At 39.2% G+C, this 27,602-nt stretch overlaps 1 protein-coding gene across 1 annotated transcript in view; it reads left to right on the top strand.

The window, feature by feature from the left end:
- Positions 1-27,602, top strand: part of METTL4 (methyltransferase 4, N6-adenosine) — a 40,041-nt gene that overhangs the window by 5,748 nt on the left and 6,691 nt on the right. The window contains 10 exon segments of the mRNA XM_049770197.1: positions 4,773-4,835; positions 8,290-8,442; positions 8,444-8,602; positions 8,604-8,664; positions 13,323-13,392; positions 19,737-19,911; positions 24,237-24,343; positions 25,081-25,102; positions 25,105-25,131; positions 25,133-25,173. Coding sequence (XP_049626154.1) covers positions 4,773-4,835; positions 8,290-8,442; positions 8,444-8,602; positions 8,604-8,664; positions 13,323-13,392; positions 19,737-19,911; positions 24,237-24,343; positions 25,081-25,102; positions 25,105-25,131; positions 25,133-25,173 — 878 coding nt within the window.

Here is a 27,602-nt window from a genome sequence, read left to right as displayed (position 1 = left end):
TCAAGCTCCGCCAAAGGACCCACCTCGCTGGTTTACCCAGGCTTGTGGCCCGGGAAAGCCCTGGAGATCTGGAGCAAGGCGGTAGAGGAGTGCTGGGGTCACCCAAGTCCCGCACCCCCCCCCCTCCCAGGCTTGGTTAAGAAAGTCTCTGGCATTGGGGAGGCCTGCCGGTTTTGGGTCACACCGGCAGCGCTCAAGTACTACTCCTGGCTCTATGCTCAGAAATCATTCCCAGCAGGCTCGAGGTACCATATGGGATGCTGGGATTCGAACCACCATCCTTCTGCATGCAAGGCAAATGCCTTACTGCTCTGCTATCTCTCCGGCCCAATTTTGGCCATTCTTAAAAGACTAAATTAGCATATTTCAAAAAAAGGTAAAGATAATCAGAAGTGTATGCTCTCTAAATTAAGCAAGCATAATCTAACAACCTAATAGTATAACTAATTTATACTTATGTATTTGCATTTATTATGTGTGCTGCAATTTTGTGCAAAAACATGTCACTATAAAGTTCTAAAACTATTTGGAGATTTTTAGATATCACTCCTTATGGATCAGGTAAATTATACTTTTTTTTTTTTTTTTTTTTGGTTTTTGGGGCCACAAACCCCGGTAAAGCTCAGGGTTATCATGGCTATGCGCTCAGAAGTTGCTCCTGGCTTGGGGGACCATATGGGACACCGGGGATCGAACCGCGGTCCGCTCAAGGCAAGGCAGGCACCTTACCCTTTAGCGCCACCCCAGCCCGGCCCTAAATTCATTCTTTCTTTCTTTCTTTCTATCCTTTCCTTTCTTTCTTCTTTCTTTCTTTTCTTCTTCTTTCTTTCTTTCTTTCTTTCTTTCTTTCTTCTTTCTTTCTTTCTTCTTTTCCTTTCTTTCTTCTCTTTCTTTTCTTTCTTCTTCTTCCTTCCCTTCCTTCCTTCCTTCCTTCCATCTTCCCTTCCTTCCTTCCTTCCTTCCTTCCTTCCTTCCTTCCTTCTTCCTTCCTTCTTCTTTCTTTCTTTTTTCCTTTCTCTTCTTTCTCTCTTTCTTCTCTCTCTCTCTCTTCTCTTCTTTCTTCTTTTCTTTCTTTCTTCTCTTTCTTTCTTTCTTTCTTTCTTTCTTTCTTTCGTTTCTTTCTTTCTTTCTTTCTTTCCTTTCTTTCTTTCTTTCTCTTTCTTTCTTCCTCTTTCTTTCTTTCTCTCTTTCTTTCTCACTCTCTTTCTTTCTCTCTTTCCTCTTTCTTTCTTTCTTTCTTTTCTTTCTTTCTTTCTCTCTCTTTCTTTCTTTCTCTCTTTCTTTCTCTCTTTCCTCTTTCTTTCTTTCTTTCTTTTCTTTCTTTCTTTCTTTCTTTCTTTCTTTCTTCTTTCTTTCTTTCTTTCTTTCTTTCTTTCTTTCTTTCGTTTTGGGTCACATCCGGCAGCGCTCAGGGATTACTCCTGGCTCTACACTCAGAAATCGCACCTGGCAGGCTCAGGGGACCATATGGGAGCCTGGAATTTGACCCATCATCCTTCTGCATGCAAGGCAAACACCCTATCTCTATGCTATCTCTCTGGCCCCCATCAATTATCTTTTAAGATTGGATTTCAGTCTATAAAGTTCCTGACCTGGTTTTGTTTGTTTGTTTGTTTTATTTATCTGTGAAGCATGTATCCTTCCTTCAAACCTGAATGAAAGTTTGGCTCAATGAAATATAATAAGGTGTTTGTTGTTTCTTTTTTTCCCCCCACCATATCCTACCAATGTCTTTGAACCTGGAGGGTTGCTTGTGAAAAATATACTGTAAATATTTTTTTTTTTTTGGTTTTTGGGCCACACCCGGTGACACTCAGGGGTTACTCCTGGCTATGTGCTCAGAAGTTGCTCCTGGCTTGGGGGACCATATGGGATGCCAGGGGATTGAACTGCGGTCCGTCCTAGGCTAGGGTGGGCAAGGCAGACACCCTCTAGTGCCAACCGCGCCGGCCCCATATACTGTAAATCTTAAGGATGCTTCTTTGTATGTTTTTTCCACTTTTTGATCTTGCTTCTTTCAGTATTCCATCTCTATCTATTTTTCATCGTTGTGTCTAGGATGAGCCTTGAAGTGTTTTTCTTTGGTTCTCTTATAACTGGTACTTGGGCCCTGAGAGATAGCACAGCGGCGTTTGCCTTGCAAGCAGCCAATCCAGGACCAAAGGTGGTTGGTTCGAATCCTGGTGTCCCATATGGTCCCCCGTGCCTGACAGGAGGTATTTCTGAGCAGACAGCCAGGAGTAACCCCTGAGTACCGCCAGGTGTGGCCCAAAAACCAAAAAAAAAAAAAAAAAAAAAGGGGGGGGGCCGGGGAGGTGGCGCTAGAGGTAAGAGGTTCTGCCTTGCAAGCGCTAGTGTAGGATGGACCGCGGTTCGATCCCCCGGCGTCCCATATGGTCCCCCCAAGCCAGGAGCGACTTCTGAGCGCATAGCCAGGAGTAGCCCCTGAGCATCAAACGGGTGTGGCCCAAAAAACAAAAACAAACAAACAAAAAAAAAATAACTGGTACTTTTTGAGCATCCAGGATGTGGATGTGGTTGCATGTACTTTTCAGCTTTAGAAACTTCTTTGCAAGTATATCTTTCACTGTTGTTTCTTTGTAGGAGTTTTCTTCTTGGCTTTCTGTGACCCCAATGATTCTGATGTTGTTTCTGTTGAATTTATCTGAAAATTCTGTAGTTGTCTATACATTTGAAGATTTTTTTCCATCTTCTTTGTTTTGAGAACTTTTCCCATCTTTTATTGTCTGAAGGTTTTTTGCACTGCATCTTTGAGCTCACTAATTCTGTCTTTAGCAGCTGTTCCTGGCTGGTGAGGCCCTCTAATGAATTTTTCATTTCATTTAACAAGTTTTTCAATGGTTACATTTCTGTTTGTATTTTTCTCATTTCTGCTCTCATGTTCTCCTGTGTTTTATTGGCAGTATGTTCCATTGCTTCTTTGAGTTTGTTGAACATTCTAAGCATTTCCACCCCAAACTCCACTATTAGAGAGATTATATAGGGGATTAGTACCGTGTGGGTCTGCAGGATTGCAGTCTGCATCCACAATGCACGCTTTCATTATTGTGGCGTCCTTTGTAGTCCCACGGTACATTTTTCCTATGTTACTGTCAGTCATATCCACAGTCAGGGAGGTCCCAAGGAAGTTTACATGGTGAGAAATTCTCCTGTATAAGCTTTGACCCACTTGGGAGGCAATACCTCTGATTTTTGTGGATGGGCATGCTGTAGATTCCTTTGTTGTTGGAGCTGCTCTGGCAGGTTCTCCATGACCTATGCCCGGACTCATCTCAGATATGTGCCTTGCAAATAGTAAAAGGGTTCCATTTTCAAAGAAAGATTTTCAGTGATAAATGTTGCAAGCTACCATGGAAAAATGTATACACTCATAAAACATATGTATTTGTATACATATGTATAGTATATGCTCTATTAGTTAACGTTTTGAAAGTACCATATAAGATCACATTAATTATGATTAGTACTTTTTATCTTTGAAGCATTTAGGCCTATGCTTTTTTTTTTTTTTTTTTTTTTTTTTTTTTTTTGGTTTTTGGCCAAACCCGGCGGTGCTCAGTGGTTACTCCTGGCTGTCTGCTCAGAAATAGCTCCTGGAGGCACGGGGGACCATATGGGACACCGGGGCTTGAACCAACCACCTTTGGTCTTGGATCGGCTGCTTGCAAGGCAAACACCACTGTGCTATCTCTCCGGGCCCTAGGCCTATGCTTTTTATACATTTCATTTCAGATAGATATTAATATATTCTTTGTTGATGTTTGGAAAAACATCTATTACCCCAAGTGTGTTTTAGATCATTCTTTGTACAGAAAGTGATGAAACAAGTGAACTCAGTCCCTCTTCTTGCGTATGTTATAGTTGATTGAGAAGGAAAGATAACAAGATACTGTGTTGAGAATTAGAATGAAGAGATAACTTTATTATGTTATTGTAGATACTGGAAATAACATTTTTAATATTCTTGTGATTATCTCTATTGGCTATTCTTTTTCTTTCAGCAAGTATTTATTGATCAACAGCTATTAGATACAGAAAGAAAGCTATGTCGCTTTTGGGGGGGGGTTTACACCCAGTGACTCTCAGGGATTATTCCTGGCTATATGCTCAGAAATTGCTCCTGGCAGGCACAAATCCAGGTCTGTCTTGGGTACTGCTGTGCTATCGCTCTGGCCCCAAAACTATGTATTTTTTCTTAGCTTTCAATATGAAGTAGGTAATTTATCATTACAATAACTGATTCAGACAAATATTAGTAAGCATTTGTAAAAGCTTTACAATTTGACAGATTTGGACACTTTCTTTTTTGTTTTTATTTTTGTTTTTGGACCACACAAGGTGATGCTCAGAGGTTACTCCTGGCCTTCTGCTCAGAAATAGCTCTTGGCTTGGGGGACCATATGGGATGCCAGGGATCGAACTGAGGTCCTTCCTGGGTCAGTCACGTGCAAGGCAAATGTTCTACTGCTGTTAGTGCTGTGTTTTATATCGTGGTTTTTTTTTTTTTTATGAATAATAGCAGAAAGGCTAAGGCAATTTTTTGTTATGTCATTAAGTTTGTAGTAATAGTTATTACTTGGGAATAATGTCTTGTTATGTATAAAATTATTTCCTCCTAAACACTAAGGTATAATATTTTCTGTTAAAGATAATACAATATGGGAAGTTATATAGAAAGAAAACAGTATATTTCAAAGTCACAGTATTGTAAAATATAGCAACATAATGTTATCCTTTCATTTACTCTTTAGAAACGTAAAAGATGTATTGATTTCAATCAAGGTGAATTGGATGCTATGGAATATCATACTAAGGTAGGGTGAATTGTTTATTAATGATACTGGGTGATTAATGGTAAGCAATGTTAATAAGTATATGTCATTAAAAGAAAAATTTTTGCTTGGGGGGGGGCACACCTGGTGGCACTCAGGGGTTAATGCTGGCTCTGCGCTCAGAAATCGCTCCTGGCAGGCATAAGGACCAGGTGGGATGCCAGGATTCGAACCACTGTCTATCCTGTATTGGCTGCTTGCAAGGCAAATGCCCTACCACTGTGCCTTCTCTCTGGTCCCAGAAAGGTTTTTTTTTTTTTTTTTTTTTTTTTTAAGTTTTGGGGTCACACCCGGTGATTCTTGAGCTCTTTGCTCAAGGATCTAACATCAAAGAGATACTAGAATTTGTCATACATTTAATATATACATTACTGTTAATGAATCTATCTCTTCATCTTCTGTGTTATTCATTTATAGATGTCCATTTATTTATTTTTTTAATTTTTGGGCCACACCCAGTGATGCTCAGGTGTTACTCTTGGCTATGCTCTCAGAAATTGCTCCTGGCTTTGGGGACCATATGGGATGCTAGGGGATAGAACCGCGGTCTGTCTGGTCAGCTGTGTGCAAAACAAACACCCTACTGCTGTGCTATTTTCCGACCCCAACATTCATTTATAGCTATCCACTTACAGCTGTATATTTATAGCTATCCAGTTCACGTATTCATTTGTAGCTATCCAATTTTGGTTAAACTAATTATAATCAGTCACCCCTCCCTCCTCCCATCCTTCCTCCATCCTTCCTTCCTTCCTTCCTCCCTTCCTTCCTCCTTCCTTCCTTCCCATCCTTCCTTCCTTCCTTCCTTCCTTCCTTCCTTCCTTCCTTCCTTCCTTCCTTCCTCTCCTTCCTTCCTTCTTCCTTCCTCCCATCCTTCCTTCCTTCCTCCCTCCCTCCCTTCCTTCCTCCCTTCCTTCCTTCCTTCCTTCCTTCCTTCCTTCCTTCCTTCCTTCCTTCCTTCCTTCCTTCCTTCCTTCCTTCCTTCCTTTCTTCCTTCCCTCCCTCCCTCCCTCCCTCCCTCCCTCCCTCCCTCCCTCCATCCCTCCCTCCCTCCTTCCTTCCTTCCTTCCTTCCTTCCTTCCTTCCTTCCTTCCTTCCTTCCTTCCTTCCTTCCTTCCTTCCTTCCTTCCTTCCTTCCTTCCTCCCTTCCTTCCTCCTTCCCTCCCTTCTTCATTCATTTGTTCGTTCATTCCTTCCTTCCGAGAAAGAGAAAGAAAAAATTACTTTTTGTTTAATTTTAATTATTTTTGGATAGGAAATACTATCCACATTTACTTATTTGGTAAAATTTATTTTGTTGTTGTTGTTGTTTTTTTTGTTTTGGCACATACCAAAATATTCAGGGATTACTCCTAGCTTAAGTTCAGAAATTATTCCTGGTTATGCTTTACAGATTAATATGAGCTTGCAGGCCAGATAGATGGCACAGCAGTGTTTGCCTTGCAAGCAGCTGATCCAGGACCTAAGTGGTTGGTTTGAATCCTGGCATCCCCATATGGTCCCCCGTGCCCGGCAGGAGCTATTCCATAGCCAGGAGTAACTCCTGAGCATCGCCGGGTATGGCCCAAAAACAAAAAACAAAAACAGAAAATCTAAAATATATATATATATATATATTATATATGAGCTTGAGCTCACATATAAAGAGCAGAGCTCTTGAGCTCTGGCTGGCCATGTGAAAATCAAGTGCCTTATTGGCTTTACTGTTGCACTTGGCATCTCATATGGTAAAATTTAAAGTGCACAAAACATAGAGAGTCCATTGACTTCTCCTTGGTCACTTTGCTTCCCCTTCTAAGTGTATCAACCCAGAGGTGTGGTTTTGGAGAGAGCACAGTGGTAGGGCATTTGCCTTGTACGAGGCTGATGCAGGGACGGACCTGGTTCAACTCCCCCTCATCCCATATGATCCCCCAAGCCAGGAGCGATTTCTTTCCAATTTTAGTATATGTGCTAGCCGAAGCGAGCATTCAGGAGCGATTTCTTAGTGCATAGCCAGGAGTAAACCCCTTAGTGTCCCCAGGTGTGGTGCAGACCCCTGCCCCCCAAAAAGGAGACTTACAGTTTCCGTCCCCTACCTTTATAAAATATTGGCATATATTTAGAGATCTTACTTTTTAACTCTTTCACTTAGACATACTTAGCAGATTTATTTTTTTTAGTCTCATTATATATATATGTTATATTAGTATTTTGAGTAGGGTCCACATCTGATGATGGTTCTCAGAGGTTACTCCTGGCTCTATACTCAGGAATTATTTCTGGGCGGGCTCTGGAGGATCATATGAGATGCTGGGATTTGGATTCAGGTTGGTCACGTGCAATGCAAGTTCCCTAGTGTCTGTACTATAGCAACCTAGCTCTTATCTCATCATCTTTTATAGTTTATTTATCCTTTAATTATTGACATTACGTTATACTGTTATGCATATGCATTTTTCCACCTATATTTGTTTACCTGCAGGAGAAATTTAGAAGAAGTTGAATATCTGGGTCAGGGATTTTTGAACATTGTAATTGTATTACAATTACATTGTTTTGGAGAATTTTTTTTTTATTTGTTTTGGTTTTTGGGTCATACCTGGTTTACTCCTGGCTCTATGCTCAGAAATCGCTCCTGGGCAGGCTCAGGGACCATATGGGATGCCGAGATTCGAACCACTATCCTGCTGCATACAAGGCAGAATGCCTTACCTCCATGCTATTTTTCCTAAAGGATTTTTTTTAAAATGGCAATAAAAGTCACTTTTTTTTTGTACTTGTATTATACTGCTTTAACATTTGTTCAAACAACCAAAAGTCTTTATGTTGGAGAAATATTACTTATAGTTATTTTTGATAGGTGCCTTTACACCTAGCTGTGCTAAATTTAGGAACTTGAACTACTATTAGCTGATGCTGGGGGTAATGGTATCTGTGCAAGACCAGGTTACTGGAGTAGGAGTGACCGCACCCCCCGATGGTCTGGAGGGATTGTCCACCAGGGGCCACTTTCTACAATGCTGAGGTGTAAAAACAATATCAGGTTGGCACCATGCTCCCTTTACATAGTGTTGTCTTTTTCAGTATTATATACAGATGTTGTATAATAAGCATTTTGATCTTTTATTCTTTTTTTTTTTTTTGGTTTTTGGGGCCTCACCCACCTCGACGGGTGCTCAGGGGTTACTCCTGGCTGTCTTGCTCAGAAATAGCTCCTGGGAGCAGGCATGGGGGAACCATATGGGACACCGGGATTCGAACCAACCACCTTTGGTTCCTGGATCGGGCTGCTTGCAAGGCAAACAGCAGCCTTGCTAGTGGCTATCTCTCCGGGCCCAGCATTTGATCTTTAAAATAAATTTTAAATATTCAAAGCATAGTAGGTATTTCCTTATTCAGAAAACTGTTTAAATGCTTTTCGGTTCTTAATATGCTTAAAATTTTTTTCTTACAGGTCAGGGAACTGATTATCACTGATCATCACAGTTGAATTTCAAGAAGGTCCTCAAAAGCGGCTTTCCTTCATGTTTCTTCTGAAAAAGAGGATAAATGTAAAAAATCCATTACTTTGCCACTTGATACCTGCAATTTGTCAGAATTATGTGAAATTGGCCAAGCATCTGCGTTCCCCGAACGAAACGGAACTTGAGACATTAAAATTGATGGAAAATAATATTGGCTCTTACAGAGCAGGATTATTTTCACGGGTTGTTGAAAATAACTCTAGCTTTGCTAAAATGGTCACTTTGATGGGACAGCAATATCTGTCTGGCCACCAAGAAGCAGCTTTCTTTGTCTGACATTTCTTGTATGCACCCGCTTCTGAACTGTAAGTAATTATTATGTTTACTTTTCAAACAAATTTTTTTTTTTTTGGTTTTTTGGGCCACACCCGGCGGTGCACAGGGGTTACTCCTGGCTGTATGCTCAGAAATAGCTCCTGGCAGGCACAGGGGACCATATGGGACACCGGGATTCGAACCAACCACCTTTGGTCCTGGATCGGCTGCTTGCAAGGCAAACGCCGCTGTGCTATCTCTCCAGGCCCTCAAAAAAATTTCTAAAAATTGCCGACATTCTCAAAAGTTGAGTTAAGCTGATGTTAAAGGAGGGTAGATATTTTATGATGATAGCTAAACAGTTTTCTCAATGCAGTTTTCTTTAAAATTTATTTTAGCATGTTAACCTTTCCTTTTTGAAAAATTGAAACCTTTTGTAATAACAAGGGATCAAACTCCTGCTTAAGAGAACAAGTAGAGTTAATGCTTTAGACTTTAGACTTTATTTTTTTGTGAGTAGCTCTTGAGTTTATTCTTTCTGTCTCAGGATATTTAGAATTATTCTGCTTTATTTTTTTCATTTTTATTTTGACCAAATAAAAAAAATAAGACTGAAGAAATTACCATACCCTTATGAGATCAATATATCAGAAAGTAGAGGATGCCAAAACTCTCATTGCTTATGATGCCTCTGACTCTTCCCAAGTACTCTGCTAAAACCTCCATGATGGCATTCTCAAAAAGGGATGGGAATAGATTCTCCTTTCATCATAAAACCACAGGACCCTACACGGGGGGTGGGGTGGGTGGGTGGGGGGGCGAACAAGTTCGACACAAAGATCCAAAATTTTAAACTGTGAGAGTCAGAGAGCCACACCACGCAGTGACCTGCCAAAACAGACAAACACTCACACAAAAGCGTCTAATTTTAACAATAATCTATTAAACACATACTGCATTTTGCCATTTTGAGTGAGGGTCAAAATCCTGCAGTGATGGTGAAGGTGTGCTGCGTCCTCCACACTCAGAACTAATGGCAAGATGTGCCACAATATGTGCCACATGGGTGTCCCTCCCCCCACCCCTCACTGGCCCTGCAGTTGTTTCCAAGGGATGGGAGATGGGATGATGCAGCCTGGGGGTGGGATTACGTACTCTCTCCTCAGAGGTCCCTCCTCAGAAGCAGCAGAACAAAATCCAAACTTGGCAAAGAGCCACAGTCTAGAAAGTAATGAATGATAAGAGGCAAAGAGCCGCATTCATTTTGGCCGGAGTCACGTGTTTGCCACCCCTGCCCTACACCCTCCGACAGAAACTGCCCAGCTCCACAACTTAAACCTTATCAAACTGCCATGCCTCTAAATTTGTTTCAGATCTATAGATCCTGAACCACAAAACTTCATAGTAGTGTCAGCCCAGCAGGACCACAGCAAATCTGATAGGAATGTTTCAAGGAAGATCACCACGCTCAGTGATCCTAAACAATAACACAGAAGTTTCAGTCATACCAATCACAGTCCAGTAGATCCTTAGACACTGACTTTAGTAACATCACTAACCCCTGTTGATCTACATTTTAGTAATTCCATTGTATAGTAACGAACAATATGAATAAAAATTGTGCCCATGGGGGGGGCATGCAAAGTAGAAGGTGGGAAATTGAGGAACATAGGTGAAGTGGAAGGTCACACCTGGTGTGGGGATTAGAGTTTGAGACATTTAATGCTGAAACATTTTTGAAATATTATGAACTAACGTTGCAAATCACAGTGTTATAAATAAAAAAAAGAGGGTAGATAAACCTCATCCTGTACATTGTAAATCATAATTTACTTAGAGAGCAAAATTACCAAGTCAAGTACCCCTTCTTGTAGATTTTCTTGTTTTTCTAAAATTACCTCAAAAATAGGTTTTCAGTATCCATTTATAGATGGGGGAAACTGAGTTTAGTTTTGTGATGTGAACAAACCAAAAAGTCTCCAGTTAGATTTCAAAATTTCAGTTCATATTCTGCTCTGTATGACTGCACATTTAAATCTTTAAACAATTCAGAGGGGCCAGAGTGGTGGCACAAATGGTAAGGATGTCTACCTTGTCCACGCTAGTCTAGGATGAACTCTGTTCGAATTCCCAGTGGTCCCATATGGTCCCCCAAGCCAGGAGTGGGTTCTCAGCACAATAGCCAGTAGAACCCCCTGAGAGTCCACTGGGGTATGGCCCAAAAACCAAAACCAAAACCAAAACCAAAACCAAAAACCTTTAAAGACAATTCATGAAAAATATTTCAAAGAAATTTTAGCTTAAAGTGTAACATGAAAAGCTGAAAATGGTTTAGGAATAAAGTATTTCTGCTTTGAAAAAAAAATTCAATAAAGTAATTTTTTTTTTTTTTTTTTTTTTGGTTTTTGGGTCACAACCTGGTGGTGCTCAGGGGTTACTTCTGGCTATCTGCTCAGAAATAGCTCCTGGCAGGCATGGGGGACCATATGGGACACCAGGATTCAAACCAACCACCTTAGGTCCCTGGATCGGCTGCTTGCAAGGCAAACGCCGCTGTGCTATCTCTCCAGTCCCATAATAAAGTAATTTTTAGCATCAAAAAAATAATAGTATTCTGGTTGTGGAGAAAAAAAAGAAAAAAAATAGAATCCTGAATATAAAGTACAAAAGCATTGGGAACAGGAGTGGAGGGAGGACAACATTGGAGTTGGGAATGCTCCTTCATTCAATGTCACTATGTTCCTAAAATATTATTGTGAAAGATTGGTTTTTGGGGTCAGACCCAGTGGTACTTAGGGGGTTATTCCTGGATCTACACTCATAAATTGCTCCTGGCAGGCTCCAGGAACCATATGGGACTTCGGGATTTGAACCACTGTCCTTCTGCATGCAAGGCAAACACCCTACCTCCCATGCTATTCTCTCCGGCCCTCGTTCAGTCTTATTTTTGCCACAAATAAATAACCTAAATCTCGTCACAAGGAAATTACAAATTTAAACATCCTATAAAATAAATGGTGTTTGCCTTTTTAAGTGTTAAAGTTATAAAAGACAAATGAAAGATTGAAAGAATTTTTCCCAGATTGGAGATTGGAGAAGGACATAGGCAACTAAAAGCAGTGTATGTGATTCCTTGTTTGAATCCCAGACCAGGAAAAAGGATATCAGTAGACAATTGGGAACACTATTATTGCCAATCAGTTTCTAAGATAGATTATTTAAAACAGTTAATAGCAAAATCAAAACCCAAAAACTACATCACAGTTGATTCAAAAAGAATTAATGTGGCTGCGATACTTTTTGAACATTTACAACATCACCAGTGCCCAGCTCATTTAGCTATAATTAATAACAGGTAGTCTCTGCAAAAGTATTAATCTCTCTAAATTATTGTTTTTTAGTTAAGTAGATTCTCTGAATAAATTACGAGACAAATCTTTTGAATTAGTTTTATTAGGATTGGTGTCTGGTATTGAATTCTTTGGATTTGAAGAAGCATGGGTGTATTTTATTTTTCTCTGAGTTGCTTTATAGCACTGAATGTCTCTATGTAAACATGTTTAAAATTAAGTATTGTCGAGGCCAGGAGAGATAGCATAGTGGGGTAGGGCGTTTGCCCTTGGCAGCACAGGCTGATCTATGGACAGATGGTAGGTTCTAATCCGGGCATTCCAGGGTCTGCCAGGAGCGATTTCTCAACACGAGCGCCAGGAGTAACCCTAAGGTGCTTGCTCGGTATTGACTCAAGAATACAACAAAAAGAAAGTTTGGGCTGATTTACAAAGTTATTCATAGTTGGGGTTTTAGACATCCTGGTGTTCCAGCACCAATTTTACCACCAGGCTTCTTCCCTCCACCAAGGTTTCAGGTCATGAAGTCTTTTCTCGTTCCCTCCCTCTCAACTTCCCCACCCCAATCCTTTTTGAAGTCTGGATGGTTGAAATAGTAAATTTCTTATTCTCAGTGTTGTTGAGGTCTGTGGTTTGGTTATTTAGCTTTACCTACTGCCTTTACAGTACTGATGTACTTGTATTCCTCTTGTCCCCTGCTCCTTCTGGGCTTCTTGTCTGTCATTCCCTCCTCAATTTCTATTCCCTTTTGTTCCCCTTTCCTCCCTAGTGCTCTATATTATTTTAAGTGGTCCTGCAGAAGAGATGCACAGTCTAGTAGAAATCTAGGGTAGGTACTTGTGATGCTGGGGTAACAGCACAGCTCCCAGTCAGCAATAACAAAAAATAAATCGAGGGGCTGGAGTGGTTGTCATGAGTGGTAAGTTGTCTACCTTGCACATGCTTAACCTAAGATGGACCAGCGTTCAATTCAGTGTCCCATATGGTCCCCCAAGCCACGAGCGATTTCTGAGCATAAAGCCAGGAGTAACCCCTGAGCGTCACTGGGTGTGACCCAAAACCAAAAAAAAAAAAAAAAAAAAAAAATCAAGTGATTACAAATACAGAAGATAGGGGCCGGAGAGATAGCATGAAGGTAAGGAGCCTGCCTTTCATACAGAAGGACGGTGGTTTGAATCCCGGCATCCCATATGGTCCTCCGTGCCTGCCAGGGGCGATTTCTGGGCATATAGCCAGGAATAACCCCTGAGCACTGCTGGGTGTGACCCCAAAACCAAAAAAAAAAAAAAACAAACAAACCCAAAAAATACAAAAAAAAATACAGAAGATAATTTCTAAGATTGTGCCTTTGTTTTCAGGTAGGAAAACGTATGATATAATTGTGATAGATCCACCATGGCAGAACAAGTCAGTCAAAAGAAGTAATAGGTAATGTCCTAAATAAATGATAGAATTTTACTATTTAGATATGTTATCTTAAAGTTTTATATGTTTCGATATAAATTTGTGTAAAATGTCTATAAAACGGCAGCATTTATAATGACTCTTAATTGGCTATTTTTTTGACTAGAATATAGATATAAGGAATGTTAAGATTAATTTATTTATTAGTGACTATAGTCACTGAACTAGTTCAGGGATTTTTTTTTTTTTGTAATACTAATGTGAAACTTTTCTCCTCTTCTTTGAGAACCAAATTTTAAAATTTAAAAATGTTTCTTTTTTGCAGATAGTAAGGTACTTAATACTTTTGGATATTAGAGATGAGGGGTCAGTAGGATTAGTCCATGGTAGGAAGCTTGCACAAAAAGTGGGGGAGTGGAGTTAGGGCAGAAAAGGGGACACTGACAATAATAGTTGGAAACGATCACTCTAGACAAGAACTGCGTGCTGAAAAGAGGATAAGTGATATGTATGATATCCCTTGCAAACCATAGTGCCTAAAAGGAAAAGAGAGAGAGAGAGAGAGAGATAGAAAGAGGGGGAGGGCAGGAGAGAAAAAGGGGACATTGGTGGTGGGAAATGTGCATTGATGAAGAGATGGGTGTTGGACATTGTATGACTGAAACTCAATCTTGAAGAACTATGTAGCTATTTCATGGACATTCAATAAAGGATTTATTATTCAAAAATCATTTTTGGGAGGGATGGATGCCACACCCAGCAGTGCTCAGGGTTTGCTCCTGCATAGGCAAATTTGCACAGGCAAATTTCATGACTTCATTTTTCCTAATGGCTACCTAGTATTACAGCGTGTAGATAGATGTACCACAGTTTCTTTAGCCGCTCATCTGTTGTCGGGCATCTGGGTTATTTCTAGATTCTGGCTATTGTTATTAGCTGTGATGAACATAGGAGTGCACAGGGCATTTTTGTATTGTCTTATACTTCTTTTTAAATAATGTCATTATTTTTAGTTTTGTGAATCAAGAGTTTAACTTGAACAATAATTAACTTAGAAAGATATGAGGGTGAGAGAAAGAGAGGGAAGTGGATTCAAGAGAGAACATGGGCATCAGTAGAGTGGGAAAAGCAAGCAGAGAGACAAAGCAAGTGATGTAAATGTTCAAGGGAGAAGAGAAAGTCCACATAGATAAGAGATATAACCACCAGCAAGATATGTTTTAAGAGAGGAAAAAAGGACATTTTAGTTTTATGTCACCCTTAGAGTGAGTTTAACTTTGTTAATGATATTTCCTTTTACGAGCTTTTTAAAAAAATCTAAATTTTCCCTTTTAATTCTACTGAATGCTTTCAGTTATATCTCAACTTACTCTTCAACTTTCAGATTGAACAATTTCTGTTGCTTTAATTTAATTTTATTTTAATTAATTGATTATTTTTTTGGAGGCCAAACCTGGTGACACTCAGGGGTTACTCCTGGCTATGCCACCAGAAATCGCTTCTGGGCTTGGGGGACCATATGGAGATGCTGGGGATCAAAACCAGGTTCATTCTGAATCAGCCAGGTGTAGAGGCAAACACCCTACCACTGTGCTATCGCTTCGGCCCCTGTTGCTTATATTTAAACTTCAGATAGTTGCCAGAGTGGGTAGCACAGTGGTAGGGAGGCATTATGCCTTTCATGCAGTTGACCCAGGATGGACCTGGTTCGATCCCTGGTAGTCCCATATAGTCCTCCTAACATTGCCATAATTCTGAGCGCAAAAACCTGGTGTGGCCCAGAAACCAAAACCAAAAGAAAAAAAAACCCAATAAAAAACCAAAAAAAACAAACAAAACAAGACAAAACCTCCAAAATATAACCCCCCATAAAAACCCCAAAACAAAAACAACCAAAAACACCCTTCAGAATCCTTAGATGAAGAGTTCTTCTCTACATTTATTTTTGTTTTAGGCTAGTTCTTTTTATAAGAAGTATCAGTGGGTTTTTCCCCCTTAAAGTTACAAGGAACAGACAAAGAATTCATGTATCTAACTAGTCTGGGTGCATTTTTTCTGGAGTTTATATAAAACTTATAAATCAATTTTTTTAAATTTAACACCTTTGTAATTTAAAATTTTAAATTTAAAAAGGTTGGGCTTTAGATTATAGCAATGTTTCATGAGCCAATCCATCATGTGCCAGACTTCCCACCAACCAATGTTCCCAGAGTCCATCCCATGCCATCACCTCCTGCCCCAGCCTGCCATCATATAGTCACCTTTTAAACTTTGGTTGTTAAAGTTTGGGTCTCAGTGATTTTATTTGTATATAACCATTTTTTTGAATCACCATGAGAATAAATATTCAAAGGGAAAAAGTTAATAGGGAAGTTTTATCCTGTATTTACTAAAATAGTAGTAGCAAAGATCAAAATAGGGCAACTAAAATTTCTGCTGTACTTTATTTTTTTATTGCTAACCCGTAGGCTATTAGCAATAGATTTATTCAGGTTTTGCCATTTATTCCATTAAATGTGCTACTTTATTAGCAAGAATAAACATTCTGGAGCATGTATTTTCTTCAGCTTTCAGGTCCCTTTGAGTAACCCTTAATCTGGTAAAGTTCCTCAGTCTTTGTATTTTATAAAATTGACATTTTTCAGAGCACAGGGTCTATTTGTATAATGCCCCTCAATTAGAATTTGTTTATTTTTTTCCTGATTTTTCTTCTCATGATTAAATTCAGCTGTTAAGTTTTTGACAGGAACATCACAGGGGCAATGGTCTCCTCTGTGAATTCTCTATTCTTTCGCAGAAAACCCATGTCTTTCCCCTCATTATTATTTATATTGGCTTTGATGATTTGGTTTTGATTGATTTATTGTAAAGTTACTATTTTTCCATTATTAAAAAGCATTGTGTAAGGTGATATAAATGTCTTGTTTTGTTACTAGTTTAATGACAAAATAGTGGTTTCCCAAAAGATGCCCATATTCCAGTCTGGGAGTTTGTGAATGGTTAAAGGGGAATGAAAATAAACTGGAATTAAAGTTGCTAAGAAAAGGAAACTATAAAAAAAGAAAAAGAAAAAAGAAAAGGAAACTATAATAAGAGTCCTTGAAAGTTCAAGAGAGAAAGAGAAAATCAGAGTCAAGAAGACTCAGTCTTGGGGCCGGAGAGATAGCATGGAGGCAGGGCGTTTGCCTTTCATGCAGAAGGACGTCGGTTCGAATCCCGGCATCCCATATGGTCTCCCGAGCCTGCAGGAGAAGTTTCTGAGCATAGAGCCAGGAGGAACCCCTGAACGCTGCTGGGTGTGACCCAAAAACCAAAAAAAAGAAAGACTCAGCCTTTTTTTTTTTTTGGTTTTTGGGCCACACCCGGCAATGCTCAGGGGTCACTCCTGGCTGTCTGCTCAGAAATAGCTCCTTGCAGGCACGGGGGACCATATGAGACACCGGGATTCGAACCAACCACCTTTGGTCCTGGATCGGCTGCTTGCAAGGCAAATGCCGCTGTGCTATCTCTCTGGGCCCTCGGCCTTTCTTTCAAAAAAATTATTTTATTGAAATCTTTCTGATTTACAAAGTGATTTATAATTGGCTTTCAAACATACAATGAATTAGGGGCCAATTCCACCATCAGTGTCAACCTTCCTCCACCATACCACATCCCATACCTCCGTCTCAAGGTAGCTCAATTTGAGTTTACTGAGAACCCGCCACCTCTTTTCCCCAGAGGTTTAGATCAGGGAGCATTCCCTACCAGCAGTGGATGAGAGTTCCTTTTTTACTTGTATCCCCCGCTACATAGATGGTTCCCAACTGTCTTGTTTGCTTAAGAAGGATAGGTTTCAAGGGGAGCAGTTTTCTTTTCCTGAAAAAAAAAAAAAAAAACAGGATGTAAGCAAGTCTGGGACACTCTATTTCTAAGCAAACAAAGAAAATGTCCTCCTTTAGCACCTGAGGTCTCTACTCGCCAGCTCCCCTGGATTATTCCAGGGGTACTCCAGGGGTTGGTATAGAACAATTTAGCGAACAATTAACTAGAAGCTTAAAAGACAAGAATTGATTTTCCTTTACAGCTTACATATAGAATGCCCACACCTCCTGATTTTAGCTAGAGACCCTGTCAGATATCTTGTTTCCAGGTATGAGATAATTTGCTATGTCAGCAATGGCCATATTTTTTCTCCATCTACGTATTTTTCTTTTTGTTTTTGTGATGCTCAGGATATATTCTATGTGCAGGGCAAGACCTGCTATACTATCTCTGCAGCCCCTCTGTTTTTATATATATATAATATATATAAATATATATATATATTATATATATATATATATATATATATTAAGGTAAGAGTAGTAGGAATTTTTGAACTATATTTGTGGATTAATTGAATGTGTACATATTATTATGTCCTTCTTAAACTGGCAAGAATAAGTAACTGCAGAGACTGAGTTAGCATGACAATTTGGGAGTGTGTTGGCATGCAGGCTATACACATATAGCTGTGTATCTTGTTTATATATTATATTTATATCTGTAGTGAAATAATATTATTTATCCATAAATAGAAATGGAGAATTGATACATACAGTGACACAGATAACCATAAAAATATATGCTAAACAAAATAAGATGAATATAAAGGTCACTTATTATATGAGTCTTTATTTGAAATATTTAAGGCTAATGATAAAAAGATCTTAGAGTTTAAGTCTTCATTGACTATGGAATTGCAAGATAGCATGGTTTGGCAAGGAGCCTTTGAAGTTAGTGTAGCTGAATGTTTTTTGTTTTGTTTTTGGGCCACACCCACACCCAGCATTGCTCAGGGGTTACTCCTGGCAGGCACGGGGGACCATATGGGACACCGGGAGAACCAACCACCTTTGGTCCTGGATCGGCTGCCTATCTCTCCAGGCCCTGAATGTTTTTATTGTTGTTGTTTTGTTTTTGGGTCACACCTGGCAGCGCTCAGGGGTTACTCCTGGCTTTACGCTCAGAAATCACTCCGGGCAGGCTCAGGGGACCATATGGGATGCCAGGATTTGAACCGTTATCCTCCTGCATGCAAGGCAAACATCATACCTCCATACTATCTCTCCAGCCCCTTAGCTGAATGTTTTACCTTTCAAGAAGGCAGTTCTGCATAGGTGGGTGGGTTGTAGCCTGGATGCTATAACCCAGTTGTATAGCTTTCTAGGCTATATATCTAACCACCCTCTGCAGAAATATAGGAGAGCTAGGGTGAATACTGACCTATTGTCTCCTACTTATGTTTGTAGAAAGAATTCATTAGATTGATATACAGAAGAGGAAATAGAGAAAAAATAAAAGAAAGAGGATTCCAGAAAGTTCTATTAAATTGATTGGAAATCTGAAAGAAATAGAACAGAGATAGTACAGTGGGTGCTTGCCAGGTTAGTTCCCGGCCCAAGCCCACCACTAGTGATGTAAAGTTAGGAGTAATCCCTGAGCACTACCATGTGTGGCCCCAAAACAAAACAAACCCAACTAACCAAACAACTAACCAAGAAAGGGAGAAAAGAATTGATAGTTTGGCTGTTGAAAATTAAGTGGGATTTTGAAAAAAAAAAAAAAAAAAACTTTTTTTTTTGTATTGGGCCACACTCAGCTCTGTTCAGAGCTTATTCCTGTCCCTTCTACTAAAGGATTCTGTTATATTTGGCAGGGCGGTGGCGCTAGAGGTAAGGGTACCTGCCTTGCCTGCGCTAGCCTTGGATTTGATCCCCCGGCGATTTGATCCCCCGGCGTCCCATTATGGTCCTCCAAGCCAGGAGCGTCCTTCTGAGCTATTGCATAGCCAGGAGTAACCCCTGAGCGTCACCAAGGTGTGGCCCAAAAACAAAAAACAAAAACAAAAAGAAGTTTTAATTGTATGGTGCTATATTAGTAAAATTTCTAAGTGATAAAGGCTGACAATTTAAAACTCCTGAAAATTAGTTATTTCTAGGGTATCCACTAGATGTCACTGTGGCTTCATATTTAGTTAGAGAAATAAATAGTGATGTATTTTTGGTGTGGAGCCATTGTCCAAGGTGTTCCTATTTCTTTTTAAATTTCTTTTTGATGCTATGGGATTAACCCAGGATCTCACCTATACAATGCATTCACTCTGCCACTATCAATCCATGGTGCCTTATTTTTCATGTTTATAGTGAATCTTGCTTTTTTGTTTTTGTTTTTGGGCCACATCCAGTGATGCTCAGAGGGTTACTCCTGATTCTGTTTGTCTTCAGGGGGGACTATATGGATGCCGGGGTCTTGAATCCTAATTTGGCCATGTGTTAGACGACTGCCTTACCTGATGTACTTTCTCCCTATTGTGAATCTTTCTAATTTTTTCTGTTTATTTTTAGATACAATTATTTATCTTATCAGCAAATTAAACAACTACCTATTTCTAAGCTGGCTGCTTCAAATTGTCTGATTATCACTTGGGTAACCAATAGGCAGAAGATCCTCCGTTTTGTAAAGGAAGAACTTTATCCTTCTTGGTCTGTGGGCTGTAGTTGCAGAATGCATTGGGTAAAAGTAAGTCCAGAAATTAAGTTATTTGTTAAAGTAACAGGTAGTAAAATTATTAACTATTCTTCATACGTCAGGTATTATTGTAGTAGCTGCTTCAATATATTCTAATTAAAACTACTTTCTGCTAAATACTTTTATTAATTCTTTTTTTTTTTTTTTTTTTTTTTTTTGGTTTTTGGGACACACCCGGGAAACGCTCAGGGGTTACTCCTGGCTATGCGCTCAGAAGTTGCTCTCCTGGCTTGGGGGACCATATGGGACACCCGGGGGAGTCGAACCACGGTCCGTCCAAGGCTAGCGCAGGCAAGGCAGGCGCACCTTACCTTTAGCGCCACCGCCCGGCCCCCTTTTATTATTCTTTTCTTTAATCTATTTGTTCTGTACTTGAGGGTTTGGGGCCATACTTTGCAGTGCTCAGGGGCTACTCCTGCCCCTACTGCATTTAGGGGATCATGCCTGATGAACTCCGGGAACCATATAGAATGTTTGAGATTAAACCCAGACTGGCTGCCTATAAGGCAAATACCCTAATTATCATTCTGGCCGCTGTTTTTTTGTCTTTTTGTAGTAGAGTTCTAAATTATTATTTTTAGGAAATCTCTCAGGGAAATAAAGGATGACATTTTATTTATTAAAAAGATAGTTTGAGAAGCCAGAGCGATAGCTCAGTGGTAGGAAATTTGCTTTGCACATGGCCAATCCAGGATTGACCCAGGTTCAGTTCCTGGCATCCTATAAATGGTCTCCTGAGCCTGTCAGGAGCGAGTTCTGAGCATAGAGCCATGAGTAACCCTTGAACACTGCTGGATTTAGCCCCAAAACAGCAAAAAAAAAAAAAAGATTTTTTTGATTTTGGGGTCACATGGTATAGTGCTCAGTAGACTCTGGGTGCTAGAGGATGAAACTTGTGGCTCCCACATGTAAAACTTGTGCTTTAAAGCTGTTTTCTTTCAGTCTGAGGATGACTTTTTCTTTTAGAGAGGTTGGGGCCACACCTCATGGAATTGGGGTTGGGTTGCTGTGGATACACTCCTGGCTGTGTGCTTGGGAGACCTTGCGGGTCTAGATTGAACTAGGATTGGTCTTGCAAGATTTATTTACTTTTGTAAATAACAGATATATCATTTTGTAAATGACAGATATATCTCCTACTTCACCATGTCCGTTATGATAGTGCTTTTATTTTTTAGAGAACAGGGTTAAAGTCAGGGGAGATGTCTTCTTCTCGAAAAAAGACAAAAGTTAATAAGTGTATTAAATAAAAACTAAGGACCTTCATCTGTAATAGTGCCTATATACTGAGTATAAGCTGACCCCCTAATTTTACCTAAAAACTGGGGAAAACTTAGTGATTTGAGTATAAGCTGAGGTGAGAAAATGCACGCAGCCACTGATAAATTTTCAAAAATTAAAGTATATACCCCAAACAATTACAATAATTAAGGAATCAGTAGGTTAAATGTTTTTCAATTATTTATTGTTAAAGAACACTATAAACTAGCAACAATAACTTTAAAGCTTTAAATAAAGTGCAAAAAACCATAGCTTAAACAGGTAATTAAGCTAAATCACAAAGATTAATAATTGCTTCAAAACTGGATTCCTCCTCCTCCTCATCTGTATGTGTCAGTTTTCAGCTGTCTCTGATGTGAGGGTATCAGCATAGACATTGTCATCAGCACTGAATTCACAGAGGTCATCACTGCTGTCGGTCTCATCAAAGTGCAGAATGTTGTGGGTTAGAATAGTTCAGTGGTATCTAGTTCATTTCAGCCAGCCTTCCTCTTCATCTGTCAGCTTGCGACTTAAGCATTCGCCCCCTCCAGCAGACGGCAGAAGACTGGGAGACTACGTTGCATTTGATTCAGTGCGTGTGCACCAAAGTCAGAAACCTGTATGACTCGAGTATAAGCTGAGTTCGCGGTTTTTCGGCACAAATTGTTTGAGTGCTGGAAAAACTCGGCTTATACTCGAGGTATATAGGTAATTAGTGCTAAGAGGCAGGTGGTAGAGACAATGTTTACTATAATAAATATATTATCAGTGATTTTAAAACTCTCACTTATTAGTATTATAATCTATTAGAGTATAGAAGGAATAATGTGCTGAGTATAAAGTATGTCCAAATAATAAGAATTAGTGTTATGGGAAAGGTTTTAGCAACCTGGGTTTGATCCCTGATATGTGTGTGTGTGTGTGTGTGGTTGTGGTGTGTGTGTGTGTGTATATATATTAGTCCCCCGAGCTTGCCAGGAGTGATTTCTGAGTACAGAGCCAGGAGTAATTCCTGAGGTATGGCCCCACAAAACAAAGAAATTAGCTTTTGTGACAATTTCTTTGCTCAAAAAATACAAACTTCTAGTTATAAGTCCCGGGAATGTAATTTGTAGCCAAGTAGTATTGTTTTGTATATTCAAAAGTTGTTAAGAAAATATCTGTTAAGGAAGGGACAGAACTAAATAACTAAACCACATAGTCAACAATAATAAAATCCATGAGACCCAAACTTTAACAACCAAACTTAAAAAGATGGTAGTCTGGGGGGTGGAGAAGTAAGTTATGGGATTCGACTCTGGGAACATTGGTGGAGGGAAGTTGACACTAGTGGTTGAATTGGTGCTGAATTGTTTGTCTAAAACTATGATACTTTGTAATTACAATGCTTTTAGTGAAAACAATTTAATTAAAAAATTAAGAATGGCTGAGGGGGTGGGGTTTAGAAAACGTTATCACTCACTAAAATTTAATTATGAAAATAAATGTTAACTTAAATTTTATTGTGATAATCACGCCCAAAGTATTACAAATATCCAATGATTATATTGTACATTTTGGGACTAATGTAATGATTTATGTAAATTATATAGTGATAAAAATAGGAAAAGAGAGGGAATAAGAATTATCCTATGTTTATATAGCAGTCTATAGGAGAAATGCTTTTCTCATGATCTCTAAAGTGATAACATTCAGTTTTAATTAACTGATTAATTATTTTGTGGGACCACACCCAAAGATATTCTTAATTGAGTTTTAGGCTTATAGTGTTCCAATACCAGTTCCTTCACCAATGTCCACTTCTGTCCACCAGTGTCCTGTTTCCCTCTAGCCCCCCCAGCTTGTCTCTGTGGCAGGCACTTTTACCTCCCAGGCTCCCAGTGTCCCTTTCCTAGCTGAAGGTCTCCTGATCTTTTTTTTTTTTTTGGCTTTTGGGTGACATCTGGCAGCGCTCAGGAGTTACACCTGGCTCTGTGCTTAGAAGTCGCTCCTGGCAGGTTCGGGGGCCCATATGGGATGCCGAGATTCAAATCTGGGTTGTCCTGTGTTGGCAGCATGCATGCATGGCAAATGCCTTACTGCTGGGCTATCGCTCTGACCCCCTCTTCTGATCTTTGTTTCTTTTGCCTTTGGGCATTTGATAATGCCCTAAGAATTTTCTTTATAACTCACATCAGAGAGGTCATTCAGAGTCTGTCCCTCTCTTAAATTTCATTCAACATGATACTCTCCAGATCTATCCATGTAGCATGGCTTCTCCAGATCTATCCATGCAGCATGGCTTCCTATTTTCTTTTTTTTTTTTTTTTTTTTTTTTTTTTTTTTTGGTTTTTGGGCCACACCCAGTAACGCTCAGGGGTTACTCCTGGCTATGTGCTCAGAAGTTGCTCCTGGCTTTGGGGGACCATATGGGACACCGGGGGGATCGAACCGCGGTCCGTCCAAGGTTAGCGCAGGCAAGGCAGGCACCTTACCTTTAGCGCCACTGCCCGGCCCCGGCTTCCTATTTTCTTTATTGTTAAATATATATCTTTAATTTTTTTAAAACATTACTTTTTTAAAACACTATGATCAAAGGTTGTTCATAATTTAGTTGTTTTTTTTCCCCCACACTTACAAAATTGCTTATAATTGAGTTTCAGTCATACATGGCTTCATCTTTTCTTACAATCAAGTAGTATTCCATTATGTATACATACCACAGATTCTTTATCAAGTCATCTGTTCTTGGACATTTAGGTATTTCCAGATTTTGGCTATTTTGAATAGTGCTGCAATGGAGTCAGGAATGTAAACATCTTTTCTGCATTGTGCTATTGGACCCCTGGGGTATATTCCATGGATTGGAATTTCTGGGTTGTATGGAAGTTCCTTCTTGAGATATTCCTGAGTTTGCAACCCTGTACCTCTATGTATTTTTTTTTTAATTGAGCAGTTCTAGCCTATGGAGTTAATAATATCTTTTTTTTGGTAGAAATTGTCTAGGGAAAATTGGGGAAAGGTAGATATTTAGAGGGTTTTTTCCCTTTATTTTTGTCTTTTCTTTCTATTAGATTACCAATTCAGGAGAGTTTGTGTTCCCATTAGATTCTCTGCACAAAAAGCCTTATGAAGGCCTTATACTTGGGAGAGTTCAAGAAAAAAGTGCTTCACCATTAAGGTAAGCAACATGATGTTTTTTCAAAATTATGATTTAGCATTTAAAAGTTTTCAACATGATGATCATTGGTCTTAAATTTTATCTTGTTTTGAAAATCAGAAAATGAATTAGAGTAGGAAATTGGAACCATCTAGTACATTAAATTTATTTTGCAGGCCCGGAGAGATAGCACAGCGGCGTTTGCCTTGCAAGCAGCCAATCCTGGACCAAAGGTGGTTGGTTCAAATCCCGGTGTCCCATATGGTCCCCCGTGCCTGCCAGGAGCTATTTCTGAGCAGACAGCCAGGAGTAACCCCTGAGCATTGCCGGGTGTGGCCAAAAACCAAAAAAAAAAAAAAAAAAAAAAGAAATTTATTTTGCCTTTTGTTTTATCTAATGTCTAATTATTATTATTACAGGAAAGAAAGTGATAGAAAATGTCTCAGTACTTAAATAATTGATTTCCTTTATTTTCATGTTATAAAATTTCTATAAATTAACTATATTTTGAAATGTAAAAATATAAGATAACAGGGACATATATACATTACTACTGATAGAAAATGTCTCAGTACTTAAATTGTTGATTTCCTTTATTTTCATATTCTAAAATTTCTATAAATTCAACTATATTTTGACATGTAAAAAAAATCAAGGTAACTGTAGACATAAACACTTATTATTCTATATAATATTATATATTATATATATTGTTATTCCTTTTCAATTCAATTTACTTGTTGTTCTGTTTTAACTAGGAATGCAGATATAAATGTTGCTCTCCAGTTCCAGACCACAAGTTAATTGTGCAGTGTGCCCTGCACTCTTCATTCACATAAGCCATCCTCTTGATGGTATTGTCTTTTATTAAAATAGGAATTAAACATGGCTTTGTGAAATTGGGAAAAATGATTGAGTAATATTTTTAAACGTCTCCAGGGTACTTAGGAAAATTAAATCAGAGATGTCTTATTTCAATAAACATTATAACAAGTTCAGGTCTTTCCTGCTCTTTCCTTTGGTGCTATTTGTTCATGTTCTACTTATTTATCATCAGTGTTCCCTCCTTGTCACTGGTCTTAGTACGAATTAAGGACCAATGAAAGGGGGTTTTGGGGACTTCTGAGAACTAGAGTTTTAGCCTGGATTTTTAATTTTTATCCACTTCATAACTCAATTCTTCTAAAACCAGGGAGTGTAGAAGAGTTAAGAGTGAGTTCCAGAGCCGGAGAGATAGCATGGAGATAAGGCACTTGCCTTGCTATGCCGAAGGACTGTTCGAAAATCCTGGCATCCATGTGGGTCCCCCAGGCCTTCCCAGTGAGCGACTTCTGAGTGTAGAGCCAGGAGTGACCTCTGAGCACTGCCAAGTGTGACCAAGAACCAAAAAAAAAAAAAAAAAAAGATGAAAAAAGAATGAAGTTCCAGTTTTTGTGGATATTTGTTAGAGCTGCTCAGTTTAATTACTTTTTGAATCAAATAGTAAGGTAATTGCAGCAGCCTGCAGTTTTTACTAGTTTTCCTACTTCAGTATAATATTCCTCACTCAGTGGTCCAGAAGTGAGCAATAGTAGAGAGTTTTAGGATTTTGGAGAATGCCTAACAAGAGTATGAATCCTGGCTCTGTTGCTTTCCTGTGTCACTTTGATCGTTTTCTACATCAGTGTAGATAATAAATACAAAATGATATTTATTTGGCAAACTTTTGAGAATTGGTTTATAGATATTTGATATTCTGTAGCATAGAGTAGAAAAATGATAGTTTTTTTTAAGTTAGTTTAAAAACTGTGATTGCAAGTCTTGAGAGATATTGAATTTGATATTTCACTTTCCTGTTTAAAAAACATCTGCACAAATGTGTATTTTATTAATTTAATTATCCCTGGTTAAAAGACCACAAATTTGGGGCCAGAGCAATAGCACAGCGGTAAGACGTCTGCCTTGCACGTGGCCAACACAGGATGGACCTTGGTTCGAATCCCAGCATTCCATATGGTCCCCCGAACTTGCCAGCAGCGATTCTTGAGCACAGAGCCAGGTGTGACCCCACCCAAAACTTCTTTTCAACCTGTCTTTTTCAACCATTAAAGGCCACCCATCCTACCATTTTGCAGAATATGGCATAGTCATGAATTAGGAAAGAGAATAACATTTTCCAAGAATTGTCATTGATCACATCCAGAAGGATTTCTTTATGTTATTTGATTCTATAGAAGAGTGTTTATATAGTTATAGAAATATTAAAATGTCTACATACTGACCTACTATTTTTTTAGTGATAAGGGTTGCCATTAAGTTTCCAATGTTGGGGCCGGAGAGATAGCATGGAGGTAAGGCGTTTGCCTCTCATGCAGGAGGTCATCGGTTCGAATCCCGGCGTCCCATATATGGTCCTCCCGTGCCTGCCAGGAGCAATTTCTGAGCCTGGATCCAGGAATAACCCCTGAGCACTGCCGGGTGTGACCCAAAAACCACAAAAAAAAAAAAAAAAAAAAAAAAAAAAAAAAAAAGTTTCCAATGTTGAAACTATAAATGCATTAAACATATTACTTAAATGAAAAGTGAGATTGTACTGTTCTTTGAAGATAAAAGTTTCTGGACCAGTTATAGTTGATGGAGGAAATTTAATTTACTTTTCCTTCCTTCCTTCCTTCCTTCCTTCCTTCCTTCCTTCCTTCCTTCCTTCCTTCCTTCCTTCCTTCCTTCCTTCCTTCCTTCCCTTCCTTCCCTTCCTTCCTTCCTTCCTTCCTTTCCTTCCTTCCTTCCTTTCCTTCCTTCCCTTCCTTCCTTCCTTCCTTCCTTCCTTCCTTCCTTCCTTCCTTCCTTCCTTCCTTCCTTCCTTCCTTCCTTCCTTCCTTCCTTCTTCCTTCCTTCCTTCCTTCCCTTCCTTCCTTCCTTCCTTCCTTCCTTCCTTCCTTTCTTCCTTCCTTCCTTCCTTCCTTTTCTTCCTTCCTTTCCTCCTTTCCTTCCTTCCTTCCTTCCTTCCTTCCTTCCTTCCTTCCATCCTTCCTTCCTTCCTTCCTTCCTTCCTTCCTTCCTTCCTTCCTTCCTTCTTCTCTCTCTCTCTCTCTCTCTTTCTTTCTTTCTTTTTCTTTCTTTCTTTCTTTCTTTCTTTCTTTCTTTCTTTCTTTCTTTCTTTCTTTCTTTCTTTCTTTCTTTCTTTCTTTCTCTCTCTCTCTCTCTCTTCTCTTTCTTTCTTTCTTTCTTTCTTTCTTTCTTTCTTTCTTTCTTTCTTTCTTTCTTTCTTTCTTTCTTTCTTTCTTTCTTTTTCTTTCTTTCT

This window comes from Suncus etruscus, chromosome 3, assembly GCF_024139225.1.
Source record: "Suncus etruscus isolate mSunEtr1 chromosome 3, mSunEtr1.pri.cur, whole genome shotgun sequence".
Lineage (NCBI taxonomy): Eukaryota > Metazoa > Chordata > Mammalia > Eulipotyphla > Soricidae > Suncus > Suncus etruscus.
The sequence above is the reverse complement of the archived record's forward strand: the minus strand, read 5'-3'. Positions and strand labels throughout refer to the sequence as shown.